We start from the raw sequence: 23886 nt of genomic DNA, 5'->3' as shown, positions 1-23886 counted from the left end.
AACTGACCCAGAACATCCATTTTGAGCCTTTAAATGCAGGAACTTTGAACGGAAAACTAAGAGCTGGGTGACTAAATGAAGGCACAATCAGTAATACCTCGTTTTCTGCTAACTTGTAAAAATATTCATGACAGCCAGGGTTTAGTAAAAACTGGACAATACAAGGTCTGAAAGAATGAATTAGTACACACATATATTAAAAAGGAAAAGAAGGTAACATTAGCATTATTCGTATCCTGGAATTCTATCAGACAATTGCCAGGTGATCTGCTCTAAAGGAGATCTTAAAAGTCTAACACATTCAGCAAGACTTGCTATTTCTTCAGAACAGTAAAAGTAACAATAAATTCTTTTCTGTTCACTTTTTTACTGTGCGCACAAGCTCCACTATCTCTTCCTTGACATTTTATATCTTCTGTCTTCCTCATTGACAAATACAGTCAAAGAAATTGCTATTTACAGTTATGTAGAATCCTTAAATAGCAGAGCTTTAGAAGGGATCAATGTAATGAGGATATTATCTGCAAGTTCTGATACAAAAGTTTGGGGTTTTTTCTAATTTATTTGGGAACTCAGCCAAAACAGTGCACTGTGCAGTGTCTCCGTGCAAAAAGCCATGGAAAATTGTAAATTTACTTCAGGAAACGTGGCCCTTCTATCTGCTACATTCCCAGTTTGTAATATTAAATTATGCCAAGAAAGGTCACAAGAGCTATAACAGAATGACTGCAATTCATAACAAAGGCTATGTCCTATGAAGATAAGTATCACAGCAAGGTATATAATTAAGAGTGGCTATAACAACAACATATAAATTAGGTACTTATGGATTAAGCAATCCCTTGGAGGATTCTCTCTTGCCCTAGAAAGCGTGTAACAAGCTCCTTAGATAGAAGGCAATAGCAATTGAGTATCTGAAGGAGAAATAGGACTATAAAATAAACCAAAATCCAACACGCAATAAGAGAAAAAATCTTAATTCACAATCTAAATGCAGCTCTCATTTTTGGTGGTTTATTTTAATACACTTACTGGTATGGTTTCCAGCCATTAAATCTGCTGACATGTGTTGGCTAAAGAGCGTACGTCAGATTATCCAGAAGTGCCATATCAAATAAACATGAACTGCTTCTTAAGGTGACAGTAGGGAGATGCAAAACACTGCAACTATTATCAGATTTTTTTTCTTTCTTGCATCAATGTAATAATCCCAGGTGCCCTGCACACCAGACATGCAATAATCTTCATAAATCCTAATTCACAGCTATACCATCTGTCAAAAATATTTTTCATGCCTCCTAATAGACACGCTATATAATTGCTCTCACAGTAGGACAAAAACACACGGTTGCACTAATTTGCTCTACCAGTGGAACAGCTCATTACAAAAAATAACCCCATCACATTACGGGGGCTTCTAGCACTCTGCATATACAAACCTATACACTTCCATTTGGTTACTTTCTGTAACCTTGAATTCCCAATGAAAGCAGATAAAGATTGAATTATCTGGAATGGAAAACCCACAAGCATGAAAAAAACAATCCATAATCTCTCTTTCTATCGTGATGGTGTTGCAGTTACAACTAGATGCTTTGCGTTTCACTGTCACAAAGAGACAAATCTAAGTTCCCAGTCCTGCAGAGCACTGAGCACTTTGGCCCACATCCAGAAAAGCACTTAAACATGCATGCAACTTGTAGTCCACAAGCCTGAAGCAGCTTCTGTGGGATGGCACATGCTAATGGGGATGGTGCACACCTGTGGGTGCTGTGTGCTTGACTGTGCCCAGAGCACTCATTACCCTGCCTGACCTCCAAGTTCCCTAGGATTAAGTGGGCATCAGAACCCTTGCAAGCTGGTGATGGAGAAGATGCTTTACGTGGGACTCTTCACAGCAGGAGATTCCGTCTCCACTGTATAGCAGAGTGAAGCTGGTCAGTGAAAACACCAACAAGGCTGTAGATACCTGCAGTTCCTCTAACAGCACCACACGCAACATGGAAACCTCACAAAATAATGCAGATTGCAGGGACTGCCACTGCTACAGGAGCTTCTGTTAAATGTTGCAAGTTGCAGCAAAACAGTCTTGTCTCAAGATTTAATTTGTGCATTAGTTTTATATAAATACAGCAACACTGCACAAACGTATGTACTTGAGAATTCAATAGCTGTGCAGAAAATGAATCCAGTAGTACCTAAATGGGAAATTCCAAGGACTACAATGGTTACAAAAACATACTCCAGAAAACATGTTCTTCAAAAATCAAACGCAACCTCATTTCCTTTTCAGATAAGGAAGTGACCCATAAACAAAGCATGACTTTATTCTTTAAATCATATTTCTAAAAGAACCTATTCATGTTCCACAAAGTCAACACCTATTAAGTTGTCAAATGTATAATGTGTTAAAACAGAAGCAAATTTCCAGCAACTTTACTGTTCAACTATGCATGGAAAATATCTGGTATTACATTGCAGCTTAACAAATCTATTTCAACATACTGTACTATGTTTCTGAAGTATTCTTGTTTTAATGATAAAAAGTTTATTATTTCAATTAATGTCCCACGCCTCTAGGACATACTGAGTATATAAAACAACACTTTTCCAGTTTTCTTAAATTGGCAGATTTCTCCCACAAATTTATAAAAATACACTCACTGCTGTAAACAGAAATATTGCTTTCCTAACAGCCAAAACTATCAATTTCATTTCCATGGTCTCTATTCAATCTGAGAAATTGAGAACTCCTCCAAGTAAACATGAAGTTCAAACACATGAAATCCACAGACTGGAATTAAAATGCTGTCTCTCAATTTAACTGGCATTGATTCATACAAGCATTTTGGTGACATGTAAGCCTTTCAATATAAAAAATAAATATTTGTTCTATTTTCATGGTAACACTTGCTATTTTATTTTGAAAACTGCTTCTTTCCTCTAACTCGTAAGCACGCAGTTCCTACTCTGAAGCTCCACAGAAGTGCAGTCACTGGCAGCTCACAACACCTAGTGAGAACACCACAATAAGGGAAACTATGTCTGTGCAGTCAGTAACCACAATACCATGGCATTTTACCTCCTCAAAATGCCAAAACACTTTGCTCAGATGTCCCTGGATTCAGAAATCAGACTAAAGTTTTGCTATTAACTCGAGCTGATTTATAATCCTATGTTATCAAAAGGCAAAGCTTTCACGGATGGTGAATGAAAAATTTCCATATAAGGCACAGTTTTTAATTAAAAATTAAAAATGAGAATCTAGAGTGCACCCCCACAGGCATTGCCCAATCTTAGATTAGCAACAGTGACACACACACCTCTGATACTCCAAAGGCTTACAAGGGCTTAGCAGTAATAAATGCTACAATGGTGCTGGGATGAGAGAGAGATATGGTTAGTTCTGATATGAGAAAGAGACAGGGAAATAATGGATTAAGGGGAAAAAACAGTGCCACAAAAACAACAAAAAATAAAGTGAAATGTTATCTTGTAAATGTCTAAGATTATGTAGCAATGGAAAACAGGCTCATGCTTATTGCAAAAGCACTTTTAAAGCAGAAAAAAATGCGTGTAGGCTATATGCTGAAATCTTTTGGAAAGGTATACATAGATTAAATATTAAATAAACAAGAGGACGTTCATATTTACAGTCACACAGCACTGAAACAGAAAGCAAACACAGTGAAGAAAGTCCATTATACTCACACGTTTACAACACGTGAGTTACAAAGGTGGCTGTGGAAATAACTTATGTAAACGTCTGACATTTTCCATCACTGCACTACTACTTGTACACAATTCATTAACACCCTAGCCACAGTTCCATTGTTGCAAATCTCAAGTATAAAAACAAGATACACAGCAATAACCACACAGTCCAGCCTTATACCTGCATTTTTTTCCATTCCATATTGGTGGTCATTACAGTATTACCATCTAAATTTTAATGCTTCTTTTATGATGGATGGCAAGAAAGGCTGAGTAAGCACTTAATCAACATATATCAACATGCTGAAACCTTCTACAGCACACTCACACTTCTCACATGAGCTGCTATCAAAGCTTCTTCATGCATGAGTAAAGTAGCAGTCTCCTACCTGTGGAGGCTGGTTGTACACTGGTCTGGTCTCAGGAAATGAAGCTTTGTCCTTTGCCTCTCTATTTTGGTCATCAGCTGTGTCACCTATCAAAGTCAGAAAATACCTATTAAGTCACTAAAATCCTTCATCTTAGGGAGGAAGAAAACATCTTAAGTCTTCCTAAAATCAAATTGCACAATTTCTTTAGAAAGGGAGAACTCTGCTGCCCAAGTTACATTTTACACTGAACACAAGCATTGAGAAGCAGTCTCTAAAAACTGCGAGTAAATATGTCTCTAACAGTTAAAGTGAAAGTTACAGAGAAACAAAGAAAAAGAAAGAAAGGGAGCAGGGCTTTTCTTTTTGAAGACTTTAGGACCATTAAGTCCTAACAGTGGCAACACCTCAAGCAGAGGAGACATAGCAGTGGGAGGATCTGGTGTAATGGCCACAGCTGAGCATGTGTCAGTTATGTCTCAGGCCCAGGTCAAACTAGGACACGTGTGGCCACTCCATTCTCATGTACAACCTAGGCTCTGCACAGGGCATATCTGAGCACGAGTGCCAAAACAGAGGCGTAACGCATGCAGAGCATATGCAGATCCCTAGTTTTGTCCATCCAGGAAAATTACTGGAGGACAGGCTGGCCACTACTTTTCTCCCACGGCACGGACATGGCTACCTCTGCCCAGGATGGCACTGACAACACAGATAGCAGTTTACTTAAAAAACTGCAGCTGGTGCCAATCGCAGGTGAGCAGATCTCAGCAATAAACTAGTGACAGAGTAATTAAGTGGTATTAGAGAGAGAAGTAACATCAGTAACTTTTTCAAAAATGTGAAGGCAGTAAAACAAATCTACCAATAAAAAAAACAACCCAAACCAACCCACTCAGTTTATCTTCTGTAATTGTCTTTGTCTGAGAGAGGCTGTACAAGAAACTGTGAAGATCCTGTGGTTTATCTCCTTATGCTGTTAGTGCTACTCAGCAAATAGTTTGTAAGAAACAACGTAGAGAGATGAAAAAGATTCAGCTGCATAATTCTGGTTTTGTTTTTATTTGAACGGATGGTGCTTTCTGCAGCAGATTATTTTGAAAGCCTGCATTCTTAAAAAGAGTCCTGCAGCCACAGTTCTAAATGAAAAGGTTCACGTTACTTTAGTTTTACTCCTTTGGTAAGCCTGTGCTTGTGGCTTTGCTAGAAGCAGGGCACCTGGAAGAGCCCATCAGGACAGCAGCCAGCTTCTGCCCATGCCCAATGAGCCTGGAAGCTGTCATACACCCCAAAGGACCCTTGGGTACATTGCAGTACCTAGTAAAATATCTTATAAAAACAAGTAGAGATATTTAGTTATTGGGTATGCTTTTAATGTGTTTCAATAACTGTAGGTCACTAGTCCATACTAGCTCCATTAATGTCTAGGCTTGTCACAATCCCTTCTGGAACTGAAAAATGCTTCTTGGTAAACTGGTAATTCTCTATATAAAATACTCCAAAGTATTCACATTCACATCATCTCTTCTAAAAAAGAAAGGTAGTGGGAGGAGTGGAAAAAAAGAGAACAAAGGAGATTAGGAGTCAGTTCATCTGCACATCTTCCCCACAGTACTCCAAAAAAACAAAATTCATAAGCACCTATAATGATATAAGTAATGGCCATGAAAATAAACTGCATCAGACCTTTAGTTTACATGCGTAATGAAGGAGACGACTGCAAAGAAAAACTAACTGTGGCCTTGTAAATGCTACCTGCAATGAAATGTTGCAAAAACTCGAGGAGGCATGAAAATAGACAGCAGATGCAGGAAGGAGAGACTGAGGGATGATTTTGATACATTTGCAAACAAGTTTAAACTAGCAAATTTAGCAAGATCAGCTTCACCAGAAGCAAGGCTGCTTAAGAATCAACTACCTGAGGAAGCAGCAGAATGTCCACCTCTGAAGGATTTTCAAAAGAAGTTGAAGAAACATCTGTTATGAATGCTTTCAGTCCTGCCAACACAAGGAGGATGAATGACCTTTTGTGCTCCCTCCCAGTCCTACATTCAATAAAAGATGCAGGAGGAAAAACACAGGATACCCCTCCCTGAGATCAGGATTTGTCAGGGGAACTTGTGCTGGCTGCAGGGAGCCTCGTGAAGATGTGAGCAGGCTGCAGCTAGCTGGACAAAGCCTAATCTGGAGTGAAAGGGCAGAGCCGGTTAGCCGGTCAGCAGCAAAGGGACAGCTAATTGAGATCAGTGAGATGACTCACGTTGGGTACAGTCGGGTGTATGCAGAAGCATAGCAAAAGAGTGTTACAAGGGAAATTCTGTCTCTTTGTCCTTACAGATCGTCCTTAGAAAGCGCTTGAAAGTTTTTATACTCAAAGAAACTGAAGATCAATTTGATATGTGCTAATGCCATCTGGAATATACTCTTTTTCCTGTGATTAGATTTCCTTAAGATGAAAATAAATGATAGCTTGAAATCAGAACCAGAAAATCAAAAATGTAAAAATGATCACAAGAAAAGAACAAGAATAGCTTACTGGGAGAGAAAAAAAAGTATCTTTTCACTTCGAACTCTGGCATCCAGCTCCCACAGGTGGCAAGTTCATACTATCTACGGTTTTTCACAATTCAAGCTGACTTTGTAAAATGAACTTTAATGCAGATCTCTTGCTAAAACAAAAGTGCAAATGGGAAAACCTCAGCATCCTTCCAAGTTTTCAGTTATACAGTCCTGCAAACATAACACACAAATATTTATAAAGATGAGTATTATTTGAGTTACTGAAATTATAGGCAGCTCTAGATTAAACTACCTAAGATGTCCATGAGAATAGAACAGTCTTCTGGAGAAAACACTATGTCTGGTTTTCTTCTTTGCTTGGTTCCTATTTCAAGTATCCAAATAGATTAATCATCCTAATTTCTATTAGCCCAAGTGATTAATTAACTTTCACATATCTGCCCAAACCCAGGCTCTCCTAGCTCTATCAGTTCCCAGCCTTATCATGTTTGCCATAACCAACCCATCCTGTTTTGCCACCCCCAATTTTTTTGCTCAGCTTGCCTTGGTTTCCCATTGACCTCAGTTCTAATCTCTTCCTTAACTGCAAGTCCAAGTTTCTCTTCCCTTGCCAGTCTCGCTTCTCAAATGCTTCCCTCTGATCCGATTTTCCCCTTCTCCCTACAATTTCTTCTTGTCCACCCAGATGTTAGGAAGGTGGAGGAAGGTGAACCCTAGACATCACATGAGAGCAGACTTTTGGGAGCGGGACCTAAGACGGGTAATTTTGAGCACCTTACAAATTAAACTTTATAGTCCTTGGCCTAAAGAAAAAACACTCTTACAGATTCCTGATACAAGTAGGTATGTAATTATAATTTTGCCAAACTAAGCAATGGAGATCTGGCTCTGAAAAAAATCAAGAACACACAACCTCAGTAGGCAGGGCTATCAGCACTCCCCATCCAGCCTTTCATCAGAACTGAATGGTAAATATGTTGATAGATAAAGTCAGAGGGACCACTGTAATCATCCTGCCTAACCTCCAGATAAATACAGGCAATAAGATTTCTTGAATTAATTTGTTTGAACTAGAGCAAGTTTAAAGCTGTATTTTAATGAAGAGATAACAGGCAAAATGATTCATTTTACAAGACAATTAGATTCTGGCTCATATATCTTTTGGCTTAAAAGCATTATGCAAAGTTTTAGTCATAAAACTCATATTAAAAAAACTGAAGTCATGTATTTAATACATCATGTACTATTTTGAGAATCTAAGCATTAGTAATGAAGGATGTTGTGTGCAATGTAATTTGGTTTAAACATCAGCAGCATAATTAGTGATATACAGGAGATCACTTGGTGAATTTATCAGGAAAAAAATCATGCTTCTTCCTGAAAAATATTCTCTTACTAAACAATGGAAATATATCTTCACATTTGAGAAGAGAGCAGTAGACAATTATCTTGCTTTCCAGACACTCTCAATTCTCAGCCTTGGGAGGCTGTTTTTAGGTTGTATTAAGCCTCTTTTGGGTCCAAATGAATGATGTTGCAATTGAAGGTCAGACACAGGTTTTTCTTCCTCTCTTTGCTGGATTCCCCAAGTTCCACCAGTACCTTCTTCTTTTCCACAAACTGCAGACAGGTGTTGACCAGGAAAGAAACACCCAGGTCAGTTTGCAGTATGTACAACCCCCTCAGATCTCAGAATTTTTGGCATCATCAACAACTGGCTTTTAGCCGCCTATCCAGACCTCAGAAACTCTTGTATATAAAGGTTCAACCACAAGTTTGGCTTCTACTCAACAAGGAAGTGGGGTTTCTATTTATACTCTTTCCTCTCCCAGCATTTTGTCATCCTCACGCTGTGTAGTCTCTTGATCAACAGACAGCACTTAAAAGTCTATCCCACCCTCAGCCCAAAACAGAGAAATTACTGTAAATACATGTTAGAGCCTTCTTTAACTTAGACTGCCATTTGGCCTGGTGTGGATAATCCAATAAGAAAGTGAACCATGTGTAACACAGAAAGCAGTAATCAGATACCAAATACAAAAATTTCCACCTTTAGCTTCAAAATGAAGATTGTTATTTTCCATTATACTCAGTTGTTTTAAATATTTCCTGCTTGTCACCACTTTTTCTTTCCTACCTAAAAAATGACAGGAACAAATAGTATTCTGACTTCTGGTTGGAAATAAAAAGACAAATAGCTCTAAGAGAGGATTAGTAGGATCTGAAAACAGGAGATGCTGACGGTATGGAAGCATAGAGATTTTACTGCAGTTTCTCACCCCTTTTTCCTACTCCGAAACCTTCCCCTCCTTCACGGAGACAGACAGCAATTTTAAGTCACTAACAGAATGTCAAATTTCAGTTCATTGACAGATGCAACACTATCATGGTATGAATTCTGGGGAGGTATTCAAGTACTGTAAATCCCTGTCTCCTCTGAACATATGACTCTCAGGTTATTCTACAGCCTCACTTCTGTGCAAAGGGGTCTGATAGCACTGCTCTTCTCCTGCCTTATTCTGTAGCTTCCAGCTTCTTGAGCATCCATTTGCTTCCAGTCTAACTCCATCCAAAGTGATTTACTAAAAAGTTCCTCTTCCTTTCCTTGTGAATATAGCAGACAGGCAACCAGCAATGGATGCCACTTTGCTGCCGTTCTCCTCACCACTATTTCCAGCCTCAAGCTCAACTGCTGTGGCTCCTTACAAGAGAAGTCCAAAGCCATATTTAGTGCCAGAGAAGAGTTCTGAGCTGCCAACCTGGAATATCAGTGAAATATCTTTCCCAGGTACATCCTGCCCAGAGTGAGCTGCGGACTGTAGTGGAGTCGTTCCAAAGAACACAGATGGCAGCATCCAGAGCACAAAACTGCGCTGATTTTGTGGGACCAGGACTGTTAAAGAAGGCAAAGGAAAGAACTTTAGAAGTATTTGCTAATGATCATGCATTGTATAAAAGTACAGCAAACTGTAATAAATTGTAAGTGATTTGACACTTTCCATTACAGATTAACATATTACTCACTGATCTATTTCAGTCAAATAAGGCACTAGACATGTGCTGTCTTCTTCAGTGGGAGAGATGGGACACAGATGGATGGGTGGTTCTCTTCTCTTAAAACACAACTACCAGTTCGTACAGCATTTGTGCCATGCAAACTTCACATTAATTCTCGGCAGCTTCTATATGCATATGACCAAGACATAGTAGACTCATAAGAATATATATAGTTGGCAAAACAATGAAGTCATCTTAGTTTCAGATCATCTGAAACCATCCTGGTTTCATATTAAAGCTTTTCATATCAACAGCAGTTTCATTTCAACAAGCTAATAATACCTCCTTAAAATCCAATATATCAGCAAAAAGATTCTCCACAGCTGCAACTTTCAGCAAACCAAAAGTTTAAGAGTTCATGAAGCGTAAAAGTGAATGAGAAGGAAATCTGTCTAAGCCATCCTAAGGCATAGGTCTGTGTTAGACTAAGCAGGCCCACAGTAAATCTTTGTCAGCCTTATACTGAATTTCAACAGTGCTTTTATAGCTGGTATTAAGATACCTATAAATGAAGCTTTTGTAAGAGTAAAACTTACCAGTATCTTCTGTAATTCTGATGAATCATAAGAAAATGTATATAAACACTGCAGAGTGAGGATTCTGAAAAAATACTTTCTTCAAACTTGTGAAAAGGGAGGTGGAAAAATGTAACAAGGTAAACATTATCATAAGTGTTTTGCATTTGCAAAAGGTCCAGACCTTAGTAAGAGAAAAAGCAATCATGATACCTCCACACCAAGCAAAAAGAAACTCTGGGGATCAGTCCCATTCCATTTTACTGGTCTGATGCTTCCATGCATGTACCTTCTCCAATACATGTTCCTACCAACCTTTCCCAGTAGCCCACACCTTCCTTCACCACTTTCAGCAGACCTCGCTCTTCTATTCCGCTGTTTGGAAATCCTGTTCTTGAGTTCATTACTTTATTTGCTGTCACACCTTCCTTATCTTAGATTATTATCAGAGTCTTGCTATCCAACACATCTTTAGCACTGAAGCAACCAGTGCAGTACAGATGTGAGTAAGGGCTTACAACGGATTCAATCACTTTATAAGCAAGAAGTTGAAAACACCAGTGACGCCACAGAAGTGTAGGTCCTCCAAGTCACCTGGCCCAACAGTCATGCTTATCTGGATATGTGTGCCCATGCCTAAGGGAGAGCTTCCAAACTCTTCACTACTCATCCCATGCTGAACAAACTGACAGTGCTCTACACCTATGATATGCTAATATTTTCCGTGAACATTGTCTCTAAAAAAGTTTTACTTGATTTCCTGGCACACACAGACTAGATGCCATAGGTGAACCTGCACACAAATTCAGCTGCTGAATCTGAAATTACTAAAGAATCTACAGTCCTCCCTGTCATCCACCTTCTCTGTCAATAGAACGCCTCTTCTTCATATAAAAACAAACACAACCTTCTAAGCCCAATTGAATCATACTTCACTGGGGAAAAAAGCCACTTAATGTACTTTTTTTTTCCCCTCTTGTTTTTAAGAAAGTTTTATAAATTAATTAGTTTTACTTCAGACTTACTGAATAATAACTAAGAGCTTACTGCCATGGTCATCTAAACCAGCTTAATCATCCCGTAGAATAACTAGATTGTTTTCAGGTTAAGAATAAAACAAGAAGCCCCTTAAATTTTTTAGATGTTTGGAAAAGTTTAGACTTAAACTATATTATCTCTTTCCACCTCATTCTCAAATCTGCTTCCTGGGTAGTGACTCATTATAATCCACCTTTGTTATATGGATAGTCTGGTATGCAGCAATTGCAAAAGAAGTGGTTTGAAAGCTCTCTTAGGGTTACAGTTTCTTCCTGGATCCTTTTTGTTTTTCCAAGAGAGGGAGGTAAAGATAATATTCTCTGCCTTTATTTGCTCTATTTCTCTTGCCTAACTGCATCTTTACCTTTTATGAGGATATGAAAGTCTACACAATCTCTCTTGCATTTTCTTACTTTGATTGGAAGGATGATAAAAAGTTTAAACTCAGAACAATAAAAGTCTTTACCTCCTCGTTCCTGATGAGCAAGCAGTAAAAGGCTATGTGGAAACAGTAACAACAACAAACTTAGCTGAAGACAATGGTACAGCTCACAGAGTACAGAGCTAGCGAGCAGCAACCTTCTCTTAAAAACATTTTAACAGCATTACTTTCATGCTACTTGCTCAACTAACCTAGAGAGAAACATTTATAATAACGATCAATTTTTCACAATGAAATTAAGATTTTTTCACTGTCCACATGTCATCCTGAGGCTGAAGCCTCCTCCTGTTTTGTTCATGGTAAGGTTCATTCAGCCTGGTTGGAAGAAAACAGCGCATTGGAAGCCACCTTGGTCAGCATAAAAGAGCTTCTCCTAGCATGTAAAAATCTGCAGTATAGACTCCCTGATCAGTCTTTTGGTTACACTGTAAAACTTCACACCACTAGATCCAGCATGTATTAAAATGATTTGTCTATCAAAAATTTCAGTGTGAATAGTCTCATATTTGCATGTGAGAGTTGCTACATAAATGCAAATCAACAAATATTGCAAATTTAAGCTGGTTTCCTAAGGAATTAGATTTACATGACCAACTTCTGTCCCTGATAAGGAAGAAAAACACTGTCAAACATGACTGAAATGGCACAGAAGAATAAGATTTTTGCAAAACATAATCATCTGTAGATGGGCAGTAAGATGAGACCAATTCTTCTTGCTGAAGAAGAATCCCACTGCTCTCTATTTTTCTTGGCCTGTTGGCAGCACAATTAACAAATACTGCTGTGGTTGGTGACTGCAAACGATGACAAGGGAAGGGTAAGAAGCAGAAGTCACTACATAATGCAGAGAAATATCTATGGCTATTGTAGAGGGATAGGGGGACTAGGAGATCTTCAAGGAGCTCTTTGAGAAACTGAGGGTTAGGATTATATGGATTCACCGATACGCAGTTTGTATGTGAACATGTGACTCACAGGCACTGATACATCTGATGACAAAAGTTAAGTCATAATATCAAAGCTTTTCTTCAACACGTTTCAGACAACAAAGCTTACAGAATTCTGGCTCAAGAAGTTTCCTACCCTTCATTTTTCTAAGTGATTTTCTAGAAGGCAGTCTTACTGCTGGGATCAATCTATGTATATAATGGCAGTTGTAAGGGGAAAACCTTATGTTACAACCACTGTTGCTTTTGCATTTCAAACATGTGTCTGCAGTATATTTATGAGCATAGCATACTTTGTTTTCCTCTAAAAAGAAGCATAAATGCTATGGAGTTTGTGTAGTAGCAAATACATGCTTATGAATACATCTAAAGGTCTCACACAGTGAACATGAAAGAAGCAAAACCTCCATCCAAAAGCAATTAGAAGACATTATTCAGGCACCTCTGCCTCTAAAGCTCCTTGATATATTAGTCCTGGTTTACAACATTAATTTCATTTTATTGCTACAACCTTCTGAACTACCTCAGCCTCAGGAAGGAGATCTAAAATCTAAAGGCAAACCAACAAAAGAGGCTAAGAATTAGGCAGTTTCCACAGAAAATAAAACGTAAATCCATTTACTCTGTCCTCAGAAGAGGAAAGAACAGTACAGCAGCTAATCTTCAGGCAGACTTCTCTCATGAACAGCCAGCTTCACAGATGATTAAAAGGACAACACTATTTTATGTATTTATTTATTTATTTAGAGCACGTAGGTCAATAATGTGGATTAACTTGGATTAAAGTGTTATTTTCCAATTACTTCTGTGCTTTAAGCTGGTTTAGTATTTCTAGGAACTTTATTTTAAAGCCAGCTTTGTAGGAGAAACTACACTATGGAACTTCTTGTTTGCCTTTGACTTGTATGTAAACAACATGGAAATGTCAGCTCTAACACATTACCAGTATGCTATTTCATTTGAAAGGCAATGAGACAAACAGCATCAAATATTCACAAATTTTTAATATGCATGGCTTCAGCGCAGTAAAATGTTTTTAACCACTGCTTGGATCTTCAATTACATGACAATATTACACAGAGTTGCATCAATTTATAACAATTTAAAGCATCAGCACAACAAAGCGCAGCAGAATTCCTTAAAATCATGCAGAGTGGAAAGTAGAAGCCATTGTGGTGGACAAAAAGGGACAAACCAGAATTTCTGAAAAGACAAAGAAGCTTAGTTCACATAGTCTAAAAAAAAACCAACAAAAAAAAAGAGCCACACTAAAATATCCATTTACAAAGATAACAGATCAAAAGATTTGGCTGTTATGCTTTTGCATGGGTTTTCAATGAAACAGCAAAACATTCGCCTGCACACAAAAAACTGACACAAACACTGCTCACAAAGCAAAGAGAAAAAAAAAATCAAAAGAATTGTGCAATATTCTTTTTTTTTTTTTTTTTCATTAAAAAAAAAAAATTGCTGGGGCTTTGTACTGCATTCTTATCACAAATGGAAAAAATGAAGAAAGGCCACAGCTCCTTGTAACTTTTATTATCAATTGCTAGTGCTGTGTGATGGCAGTGATCAGATATTCCTACGCTGTATATCAATCCCTTCCCAAGGGCAAGTTCCCAGGAAGGAACGCCCAACACATGGAATTTTTCTGCAGAAAGCTGCCATACAACACAGAATAGAATGAGTACCTATCTCAAAACCCAGCATAACAAAAACAGACAAGGCCACCGTACAAAAACAAACTACGCATCTTTAGCAACTCCCTCCTGGCTACCGTTTGAAGAAGTACTATTCAGTCTGCAGTAACATCACTACCCCAGGGTGAGTTTTCACAATGTGGCTGAGTCAGGCTCACAGCTCCACGTGCCAAAAGAAGCAGCCCTGCCTCTCCTCTAGGTGAAATATTAACCAACACGTATGGAAGGTTTGCAATTTTGATGCATTTTGTTTAAGATGCATTGAAATGAACCCTGAAGATCAAGAATTTTAAGAAGGGGAGCCCAGAACAATCACAATTATACCGTTTCCTGTTTCTAGCCATGTTCCTAGCCATTTAAATTCTGAATTCAGTACTCACAAAAGCACAGACCAACAATATCATTGTGCTGTTTACGTATAAGACAAGCCCACAAATTAACCCAGCCCACACACAAAGGGCTGCATTATTGGATCCTATTCAATTGGCTGAAGACTAGCAGATGAAATTCTAGGTCACAAAGACCTGAACGTTTGTGTATGATTGGCAGCTGCTGTGGTGGATTAATGATTCTCAAAAAACAATACCACATCCAATTTCCATGATGCAGTTACAGCATAACACATACTCTACTAAGGAACATATGCTGTATTTGGAACCTAGAATTCTCATGCCATAACCTGCCTACAACTATTACATAGCCAGGTATGCAATGAGAAGTGGAAAAAAGAAATACAGGAACGTAAGCACAAAATGACACTCCTTTGTCCCCCAAAGAACACAGCTTCTGCTCAGAAGACAACTGATTTCAAGTCTCCTTCTAGGTGGAGGTGGGGAACACAGGCTGGGTAGCAGGACAGGTCCCATACGTGGATGTAGTCAGAACAACTTGCCTGGCATAATGGCCATCCATTCTGGACCCAGTGAAGCTTCCCAGGGCATCAGTGCAGCTCTCTAGTCCAGAAGGACTTCTGGCTGAATGTGCTGTTGCTCTAGCGAGCAGTCCCAGCTATCGGGTACCTTAACAGTGCTGCCTGATGAGAAATTAGGAGGTGATCCAGCAGGTCACTCATGTCTTCCCTTCTCTATCACTCAGCCCCTTTGAGCCAATTCACATTATTAGGAGAGCACAACAGTAACACAGAAGAAATACAACTCACAAAATTGCAGAAAGCCAAACAGCAAGACTGTACAGTTTGCAGCAGGATTAAGGACCTAGCCTTCCCTAAGGAGGCCAAAAAATTCAGCCCAATTAGCCTAAGATGGGGAGAATTTCCAGAGGGAATACTTCTGTGTAAAATGTAATAATTTGCTTTCATTTATTTATTTTTTGCCTGGATAAGGGGGAAAGCCTGGGAAGCCACATGAGGCCGTTTGCTTCCCCTGAGGTGAATTCCTCTTCTCTCTCCCTGGAAGGCCCTGCCCTTAATGTGACCTAAGCCAACAGAAATCCACCCACCTTTTTGTCTGAAACCGAACTGGTTCACACAGAAGCCCAGGGGACACTGGAACTGGGGAAAGGAAGATCCACTGGAGCAAAAGTAGCACCTTCGTTTTGGGAGGCAGCAACCTCATAAAATCAGATTATCCTCTCTCAAAATCGCTCCTGGCCAAACAACTCTGAGCAAGGTCAGACATGGGAGAAGATAGCATACAGGACTTTGTCTTTGAGATATCCCACTGTAGTAACCATTAAAGCTTTTGTGGTTAGACAAAATTCCTTTGCTTCACTGTCCTGCCCCAAAGGGATTAATAAGGGACTAAGGCCTAAAACCAGTCTCCACTTTCTAAGCACCCTGGAGGTTAGAAGACAATGATGGTTTGGAACTTGCTAAAATGTAGGTGTGTACATAAGCACAAACTGGAGGCTTGTTTATTGGAAAGGAGCTGCAATACAGGCACTGAAGCTAGGAGACCAGGTTCCCCATGCTGCTACTGCCCACAGCGTTCCCCAAAAGGTGGCAACTGTACACCTGCTTCTCACGCAGGGATGCATCTTTTCATCCTGTGACTAAATTGGAAGAACCACTCCCAAATGAAGGTGCCTGCAGCTAAACACTCCTGTAAGCAGTATTTTCTGCAGCATTCTCTCCACCTGAATGCCTCCCTGTGCAGCCTGCTGCAGGGGGGCTGCTATGCAGAGCGTTTTGTCGACGATCTCTGGACGTCCCTTCCAGCCTCTACAATTCTGTGATTCTGCAGCAGAAAGGATAAACCTAACCTAGGCAGCTCTCATGAAAGGCTACAATCAGAAGAAAAGCTCTGAGACACTGACAACAACTTCAGATGAGGGTTGTGAGTGTGTTTCTACAGCCCTCAGCCACTAAAGTGATTTGGGAAGAAGAAAATGCTTCAGAGCACAAGAGATGCTCTATCCTGCTCCAGGTACCAGAGGTCCATCCCAAATTGCCGCCACCCCACATGTGCTTCTTTTTATGCATCAGTGCAGATAAAACAAGGTCTGCGGTGAAAGAATGAGCTGCAAATATGAATCTCTGTCTAAATCACAGGAAGATCCAACAAACAGCAGGAAACAGAAGCAGATGCTTGCTTGGACTTACACCTTTTTCCAATTTTATGCATAAAAGAGGGACTCTAAGTTTCCCTTACTCGAAATTATTTCTAAATTAATAAAAAGTACTGTAAAAAGTAACAACAAATTGCTCAGAAGCATGACTTCCTTCTCTGCATCTGAAGCTTTAATCAGTTTCCTTAGCTGCAATCAAAAGTAATGAAAACACGTTACATCTTGGAATTAATATCTCTTTAATACTTTCCCAGAACCATAAATTAAAATCTCAGGACAGATCAAAGGAACATTACCGCTGTGTTAATACGTCACAAGAGATGTCAGATTCAAAACAGGGGCTCCCAGTTGCACAGACCCTGCACAGAGTTGCCCAGCTATGCAAATAATGGCTCTTTCATCACCTTACTTCTAACGTACAGCGCCAGGTGAGCGCAGCCACAGCCTGAACCCCAGCAGCACAACAGAACCGAGTTCAGAAAACAACCCGGCCGTCCTTCTACATGCCAGCTAAAAATATCGCTGCCCTACCAACACTCTCAGTGTTCCCAGGGGTCCAGCAGGAAAACAGGATTATTTTCTTATCTCAGCCCACATGGCATGAATATATTTACCTGCATTAACCTACGACCAGGCTGCTCTCATCTGAGAGCCCTACCTACCATCCTCCCAGCCTGCTCCCCCCGAAACCAAGAGTCATTTGTGATAATTGGTGCTAAGTGAACCAGAAATAAGAGAATGGTAGGGATTCAGCTGACTCATTAATACCAGTGTAACGGATTAACCCTTTTACATTGTCTTCCCCACCCCCCCCAATTAGTCAGCATCAAAGAGACTTGAGACTGCACTCATTGGAAACATAAAATGGGACAAAGTGTTTGAAAACAAAGGAGGACATCGAGGAGCAACATAACAAAGACTGCTATCTTCAGGGATCCCTTCATACAGCTGGGAAAAGTATTTTAAAAAAAAGTTAGGCTAAATGTTATGGGAAGGGCAGGGAGAGAATGACACTGCTGGTCTGGAAAGAGTGGAATGCTCTGGTCTGTACAATTACCCACAGCTCCATAGCAAACTGGTCACGTATATGAGGAATGTACAGCGCAGCACGAAACACACAACTGGCCAGCTCCAAGTACAAGCTACTTATTAACTGTGACTATGAAATTGTTGACGAAATGTTTAAACTCGACCCTTTCTTTATTTTTATTTTCAAACACGTGGGCAGCACTTTCTGATTTGTGATGCGCAGCAAGATATTTCTGGTTTAGTCAAACAACACTATTTAGAAAAGTCTCTTCTACAGCAAACTGTCAGTCTGAGGTTTTACATCAGATGAGATGGAACACTTATTTCCCCATGTTAACTTGCTTTAAAAAAAATTCTTCTAAACGCATAACTGCCATAACTGCCACTACAGATTAATGACTGCCCTCGGTGCCTCTGTTTGCTTCTATTTCATCCCATAAAATACAACCACTTTTATTTGTCAAAATAAGCATACGTAGAGAACTGTGACAGATGCATTGCCATTTAGACAAACGTCCCAGACAATTTAAGAAAAAGACCTCAGCCAAATTAGTAACAATATTTTGGAAGAGCGCAGCATTTCTCACTGTGCAGTGATGCACACGTGCACCATCACCAAAACCTGGATTGCTGCACACGGTAACTTGTGTGCCAGCGCCCAAGACTTCAGCTCTGTTTAATGCAATATATGTAAGAACATTGCTTGCTTTAAAATGTTTCATCATGGAGTAAATTCCTGTCTGCATAAGTGCTTCTCATCCTTTTAAAAATTCAGTTACAGTTTAGTGAGTACTCCGCTCTTAAGACATCCATTGGGCATTAACATTTGTTTCACACAGTCTGTCTCAATTATACTGCAGCTGTCTCCCAGGGCAGAGCTGGCCATCTCCATCACCAACAGCCACTGCAGAATCTGAAGTTCTTGATTAAAAAGCGAATGGTTTTGTGAGCAGAGCTAAAACTACCGCAGCTGCTCCATTTCACAAACCCAGCACCATTCAGCCAGGAATAATGGCACCGACTCGGAATTGTTCTTCCTGAGAGTTTTCACAATAAAAACAAACCACACTACTTCCAAATTGTCAAAGACTTAAAAAAAAAAAGAAAGAAAGAAAGAAAGAGAGAAAGAAAAGGAAAGGAAAAAAAAGTCTCCACTATTCTGGAAACAAGTGTTTTCTTTTTACTCTGGGCTTTTGATTTCTACGTCAGTGTTCCTCTATGAATTAAGAAACAAACTGAACACAGCCCCTCCCCCAGGCACGCACACACACCACGCGGGTTCCTGTAGGCTCCCTTAATAACTGTTTACAGCAAGTTTGCAGATTTATTAAATGAGAACTGCAGTGCTCCAACCTAAACAACCCCCCCCACCCAATAGGACTATAGGCCCTTGGGCTAATTGTTGCTCATGCTGGTACGTACCAAATTCAGTGACAGGATAACTCAGGGAGATATTATGATAATGATTATTATTCACATACATTGATGCTACAATACAAACTGTAATTCCCTTCACAAAGGCAAAATACAGCTCAGCTCCTGATCCCCTGCACTCCAAAAACTTATCTATTTTTTTTACAGCATATGAAACAAAATGTCAGTATAGAAAAGTGCATCTAAGTAAGCCAGAATACGCATTTGAGAAAAAAAGTTCTATTTGATACAACGCAGTGCACAATTTTTGTATGCCAACTCCTTTTCTTTTAGGTAACTGCAGCAAAATGTAACGATTCACAATAACAAAAAGTACAAGCCACCAAAACACAGCCACTAAAAAGGTGGAGCAGAATTTTCCAGGTTTGTCGAAATGACTTAAAGGAAATATCAAAACCAAAACCCTTACATAGGTTTCATACAACATCCTAATACAACTGTCTTAGTAGGCAACCTATCATGTGTCCAGGAAAACACAGCTAAATTACACTTAATGTTTCCAAAATAAGGCATGGCCAGTTGGATTTTTAATTTTTCAGTTATCTGGCTACATGAAATCCATTTGTTGCCTTTGTAAAAAATAAGCAGCATGCAGCTGAAAACACTTTCTATTTGATTCAAATGAAACTATTCAGGAATTTCCCTGAAGTTAATGCTGACTGACACAAAAATCAGAACCCTTTCATGGTGTTAAAATTCCCTCATTTCCCAGTTATGTGAAAGAAAAGTTGTGCTCCATTGGAGAATTTTCTTTAAAAAATTGCCTATAACGTCCCTGTCACCACTTTATTCAGGTGTAAACCTTTATCCCTTAGAAGTATCAGGTTAAACACAGACTGGACATTATAAAATGCTTCAGAACGTTGCCTTTTCAGCATAGAAAAAGAGGAAAAAATCAGAAAAAACAAATCAGATCTACTTTGCTTTTCCTGGAGCTGAAGAAGGGTTGGTTTTGTGTGGCCAACTAATGAGGACAGTTTTTAGGCTATAGATATCACTGCACCGTTTTTAGCAAAATTAATACTCTGGCTGCCTTTTAAATTCAGTCTGAGAGTGGTAACTGAGGATGATAAACAGACACCACTGGATATCTTCTGAATATTTCTTTTTAAAAAACTCACCGTTTGGAAAAGAAAGGAGGTGGGTGGGTTTGGCTTCACAAATCAACACCTTGCATCTGAAAAGGTTATCAGATTTAGAATTTGTTTCTGAAGTTTGTTGGTTTTTCTTTTTGCCCCTACTGTAAACAAAAAAGACATTCTGAAAGATGAAGAGAAACTGAATGTTTATCTGCAAGCAAACAATAATCTCAGATTTCAGTGGAAAGACTACTTTAATTCTGGAAACCTTACACGCCATGGCACAGAACTGATAAGTTGGAGCTCTTCTGTTTATTTGTCCTTGATATAAATGTTCTGCCCCTATGAAAAATAAGGATTTCAGTGGTCTAACTGCAGCTGCTGTCACAAAGCCATTCTGCCACTTTCATTTTTGAAATCTCTTCCAGGTAGTTAAACTCAGCACAGATTCTGAACTCCTTTAAGCAAAGCTATTTTTTTTATTTTTTTTTTTTACTTTATTTTTAAATCTACTCCTTAATAACTGTCAAACAGTATTTCCACCTTAGCAGGACTGCTTGCAAAATAGAAATATGAATTCTCAATACTGACAGTAAGAACGAAGGCTTACAATTTGAATCTATGTTTGATTTTTACTCCAGGATACATATTTATCTCAAGACAGATAAGAATCCTGCTGTGCATTCGACTTTCACCACTGCTACTTCAGAAGACAAGGAGAACACAGACTATGTGGAGCCCACGTGCCAGGGAGAAGACTTAAGCTTACCATGGCAGCATGGAGTCCAGTCCCAGCGACCCAACATGCTGATGTTCCCCAGCCTTTTCCATACAAAAATGCTGCTGAATTTCTGGTTTTTACAGAATTATACACGCTTCCTGATACACTATAATTCAATAAAGAGACACAGCATTTACAATTTTCCCCAAAGCAGGGCTTGCAGTAATATTCGTTCCAGTTTCAGATTGAAAGAACCAAATGAAACCATGTACAATGCAATGTGTGTGCATCAGCCTCTACTTCAAGGTGGTCTGCTAAGAGGAGCAAGCAACTCAGTGCAACCAAGTGGCACAAGGATGTAAGTCTCAAAAACAATTACATCTTCCCAAGTTTCATGAACAAAACAGATGGACAGACAGAAATGAATCCTGACTGCAGAAAAACTTTCAGACAGATCTTTCACTAAATGATGGGATAAATCCAGAAGTGTTGGGGCTGCAATGATTCCGAAAACACCAATGTAATTCCCACTCTCAACTTCATTATCATTATTATTTATTTGTGCATTTTTAGGTCATGCACAACGAGCAGAGGGGAAGAAAGAGAGACTGCCATGACCTACATACTGAACCCATATTCCCTTTTGAATATTCACATCCTTATCTCCTCCAGCTCCTCTAAGGTGTTTAGAAAGAGACCAGGGTACTTTGCTGTTCTCCCATTTCAGAGCTCAGGTGAGAGCAGGGAAATTGTCTCACTTGAATTCATCAAATGTGGGGGTGGGATGGAGAGACAAATATTACAAGTTTTTAGTGAAAAATCCATTTGATGTCTGTCATGTTATGCATATTGCATGGCAACATTTTTACACTCCATGGATTACTCTTATAAAACTGACTGTTTCTGAACAGGGAGACTGAGAAAGTTAAGAGTCTGATCTCTTTGTTAAATTTAATAAATGCTTCATCAAGAAAATTATGTAATCAGGAGGCTTGGAATCAAATGAAATGCAGAATCATCACTGAGATACAAATTAAATAAACTTTTTTTAACCGTAACAGAGTATTACAAAACTACTATTGTAGTTTTTACTTTTGGAAATACTCTCCAATTCACTCAGATGGAAGACCTGCTACTACAGCAATGTCAGTAAGATAAATCAGGTGACATTCCTTAAGGGCTCAAGAGAAAGCTAGTCCAGAGTGTGTAAACTGAGGTCAAAAAGGAGTCAGCCTCAAACAAGTCTTGAGATGTGCCATTTACAAACACATTCTTCATAAACAGCTACTTCAAAAGGAAGCTAACAGTGGCCAAACATTTAGAAAAAATAAAAACTAAACACGATCAATATATCTTTATGAACACGAAAATGTGCTACACATCCACAGCAGTTAGTGTTAGATATTCAGCAGGTGCAAAAATTCGTATTGGATATTACAAGGCTAAAAAACACCTCTTCTGAAATCTCAGCTATTTAAGACTGATAGGGATTTTGTGAGCAAATGCCAGGTACAACCTGCAAAGTCTAGCTGAAAAATAATATCAGAATCAGAAATAAGTTGACCTAACAGTATTCCAAGGGGCAAGAGGGAGGGTGTTTGGATTCCGTTCTTGCTCTGTTAAAATACCCAGAGAGCAATGGAATCACCTGGATACCATCATAAACTCTGTTAGGAAGTAAATCTTAATAAATGTTTTGAACAAGCTACGTACATTGTCGCTTACTATGAAAAGCAGTGAAATGCCAAGCGTTTTTTCTTCCCACTTTGTATGTTCTAAGGTGGAATTCTGACTGAAATAATCCTGGATTAAAACCATTCAAGTCACATGAACTCTTTGTTCTCAATAATCTGCACTTCCTTTAATTTGAAAAAGGCAACACTAATACTGGTGTTTGGAAGAGTATAACACTGTTGGATTCAAAATCTATCACAAATTTTTTCCATTACAAAACCCCTGATAAAAGTCCTTTCCAGTATGGACAACTGAAAGACAATTTCAAGAGACAATGGATTAGCTTCAGTATTACAAAACAAACATTAAATATGGGTGGATATACACTACAAAGCAACACTAATATCTTTTTACTGTGATGGAACACTTTCTGTATTCTACAAAGTTTACCCTTACTGTTACCTCATTCCGTTACTCTTCTTCTACTACAGCTTTCAAGACATGGGGGAACAACCTAGAGCATGGTTGTGTAGGATGTACTTTTACAGTTTGCATTCTTTTCTTACTGATTATGATAGGTGACAAAATTTTGTTTCTTCACATCGCATTGACACAAGTTTGTCCTGAAAAGGCAAGTCAGTCTGGAAGCAGGCAGCGTGCATGGCAAACTGTGGAGCTGGGAGAAAAGACTGAGAGGCTGAAGTCAGTGACACACACAGCAGCTGAAGAAAGCAAAAGCATACAGTTTCAGCCCATGTTATCAGAGCCACTGTGTAGTCAGGCTCCCACTGTTACAACTCAGAAGGACACCCCCAGTTTGCAAAGTGACCTCCTTTCTCAGCCGAAGATTGAAGGCCAAAATGCTTCAGCAAACTTTCGGTCCTATTTCTTGCTAAATGTGTATCATTTCAACAAATTGGCAAGGGCTGATTTTACCACTTGAACACCTTTGAGATTAGAAATAAAGTTACTAGAGCACAGAATCAGCATATCACAGTCTGCAAGCTTCTATTTAGGTAATGAAATATTTATTTAATGGTAATATATGTTTCAAATCTCTTCAGCCTAAGGAATCAATGTAAACATGAAGTTACTGGCTATGAAAGGGTTAAATGTTTA

General features: G+C 39.1%; 1 protein-coding gene across 3 annotated transcripts in view; it reads right to left on the bottom strand.

Moving 5' to 3' along the window:
- Positions 1–23886, bottom strand: part of UMAD1 (UBAP1-MVB12-associated (UMA) domain containing 1) — a 68607-nt gene that overhangs the window by 11897 nt on the left and 32824 nt on the right. For all 3 annotated transcript variants that reach the window (XM_048951846.1, XM_048951847.1, XM_048951848.1), the window contains exon 3: positions 4104–4189. In XM_048951846.1, the coding sequence (XP_048807803.1) occupies positions 4104–4189 (86 nt within the window). The remainder of the gene's footprint in view (positions 1–4103; positions 4190–23886) is intronic.

This window comes from Lagopus muta, chromosome 7 (assembly GCF_023343835.1).
Source record: "Lagopus muta isolate bLagMut1 chromosome 7, bLagMut1 primary, whole genome shotgun sequence".
NCBI classification, from domain to species: Eukaryota; Metazoa; Chordata; class Aves; order Galliformes; family Phasianidae; genus Lagopus; species Lagopus muta.
This window is presented reverse-complemented; position numbering and strand designations above follow the sequence as displayed.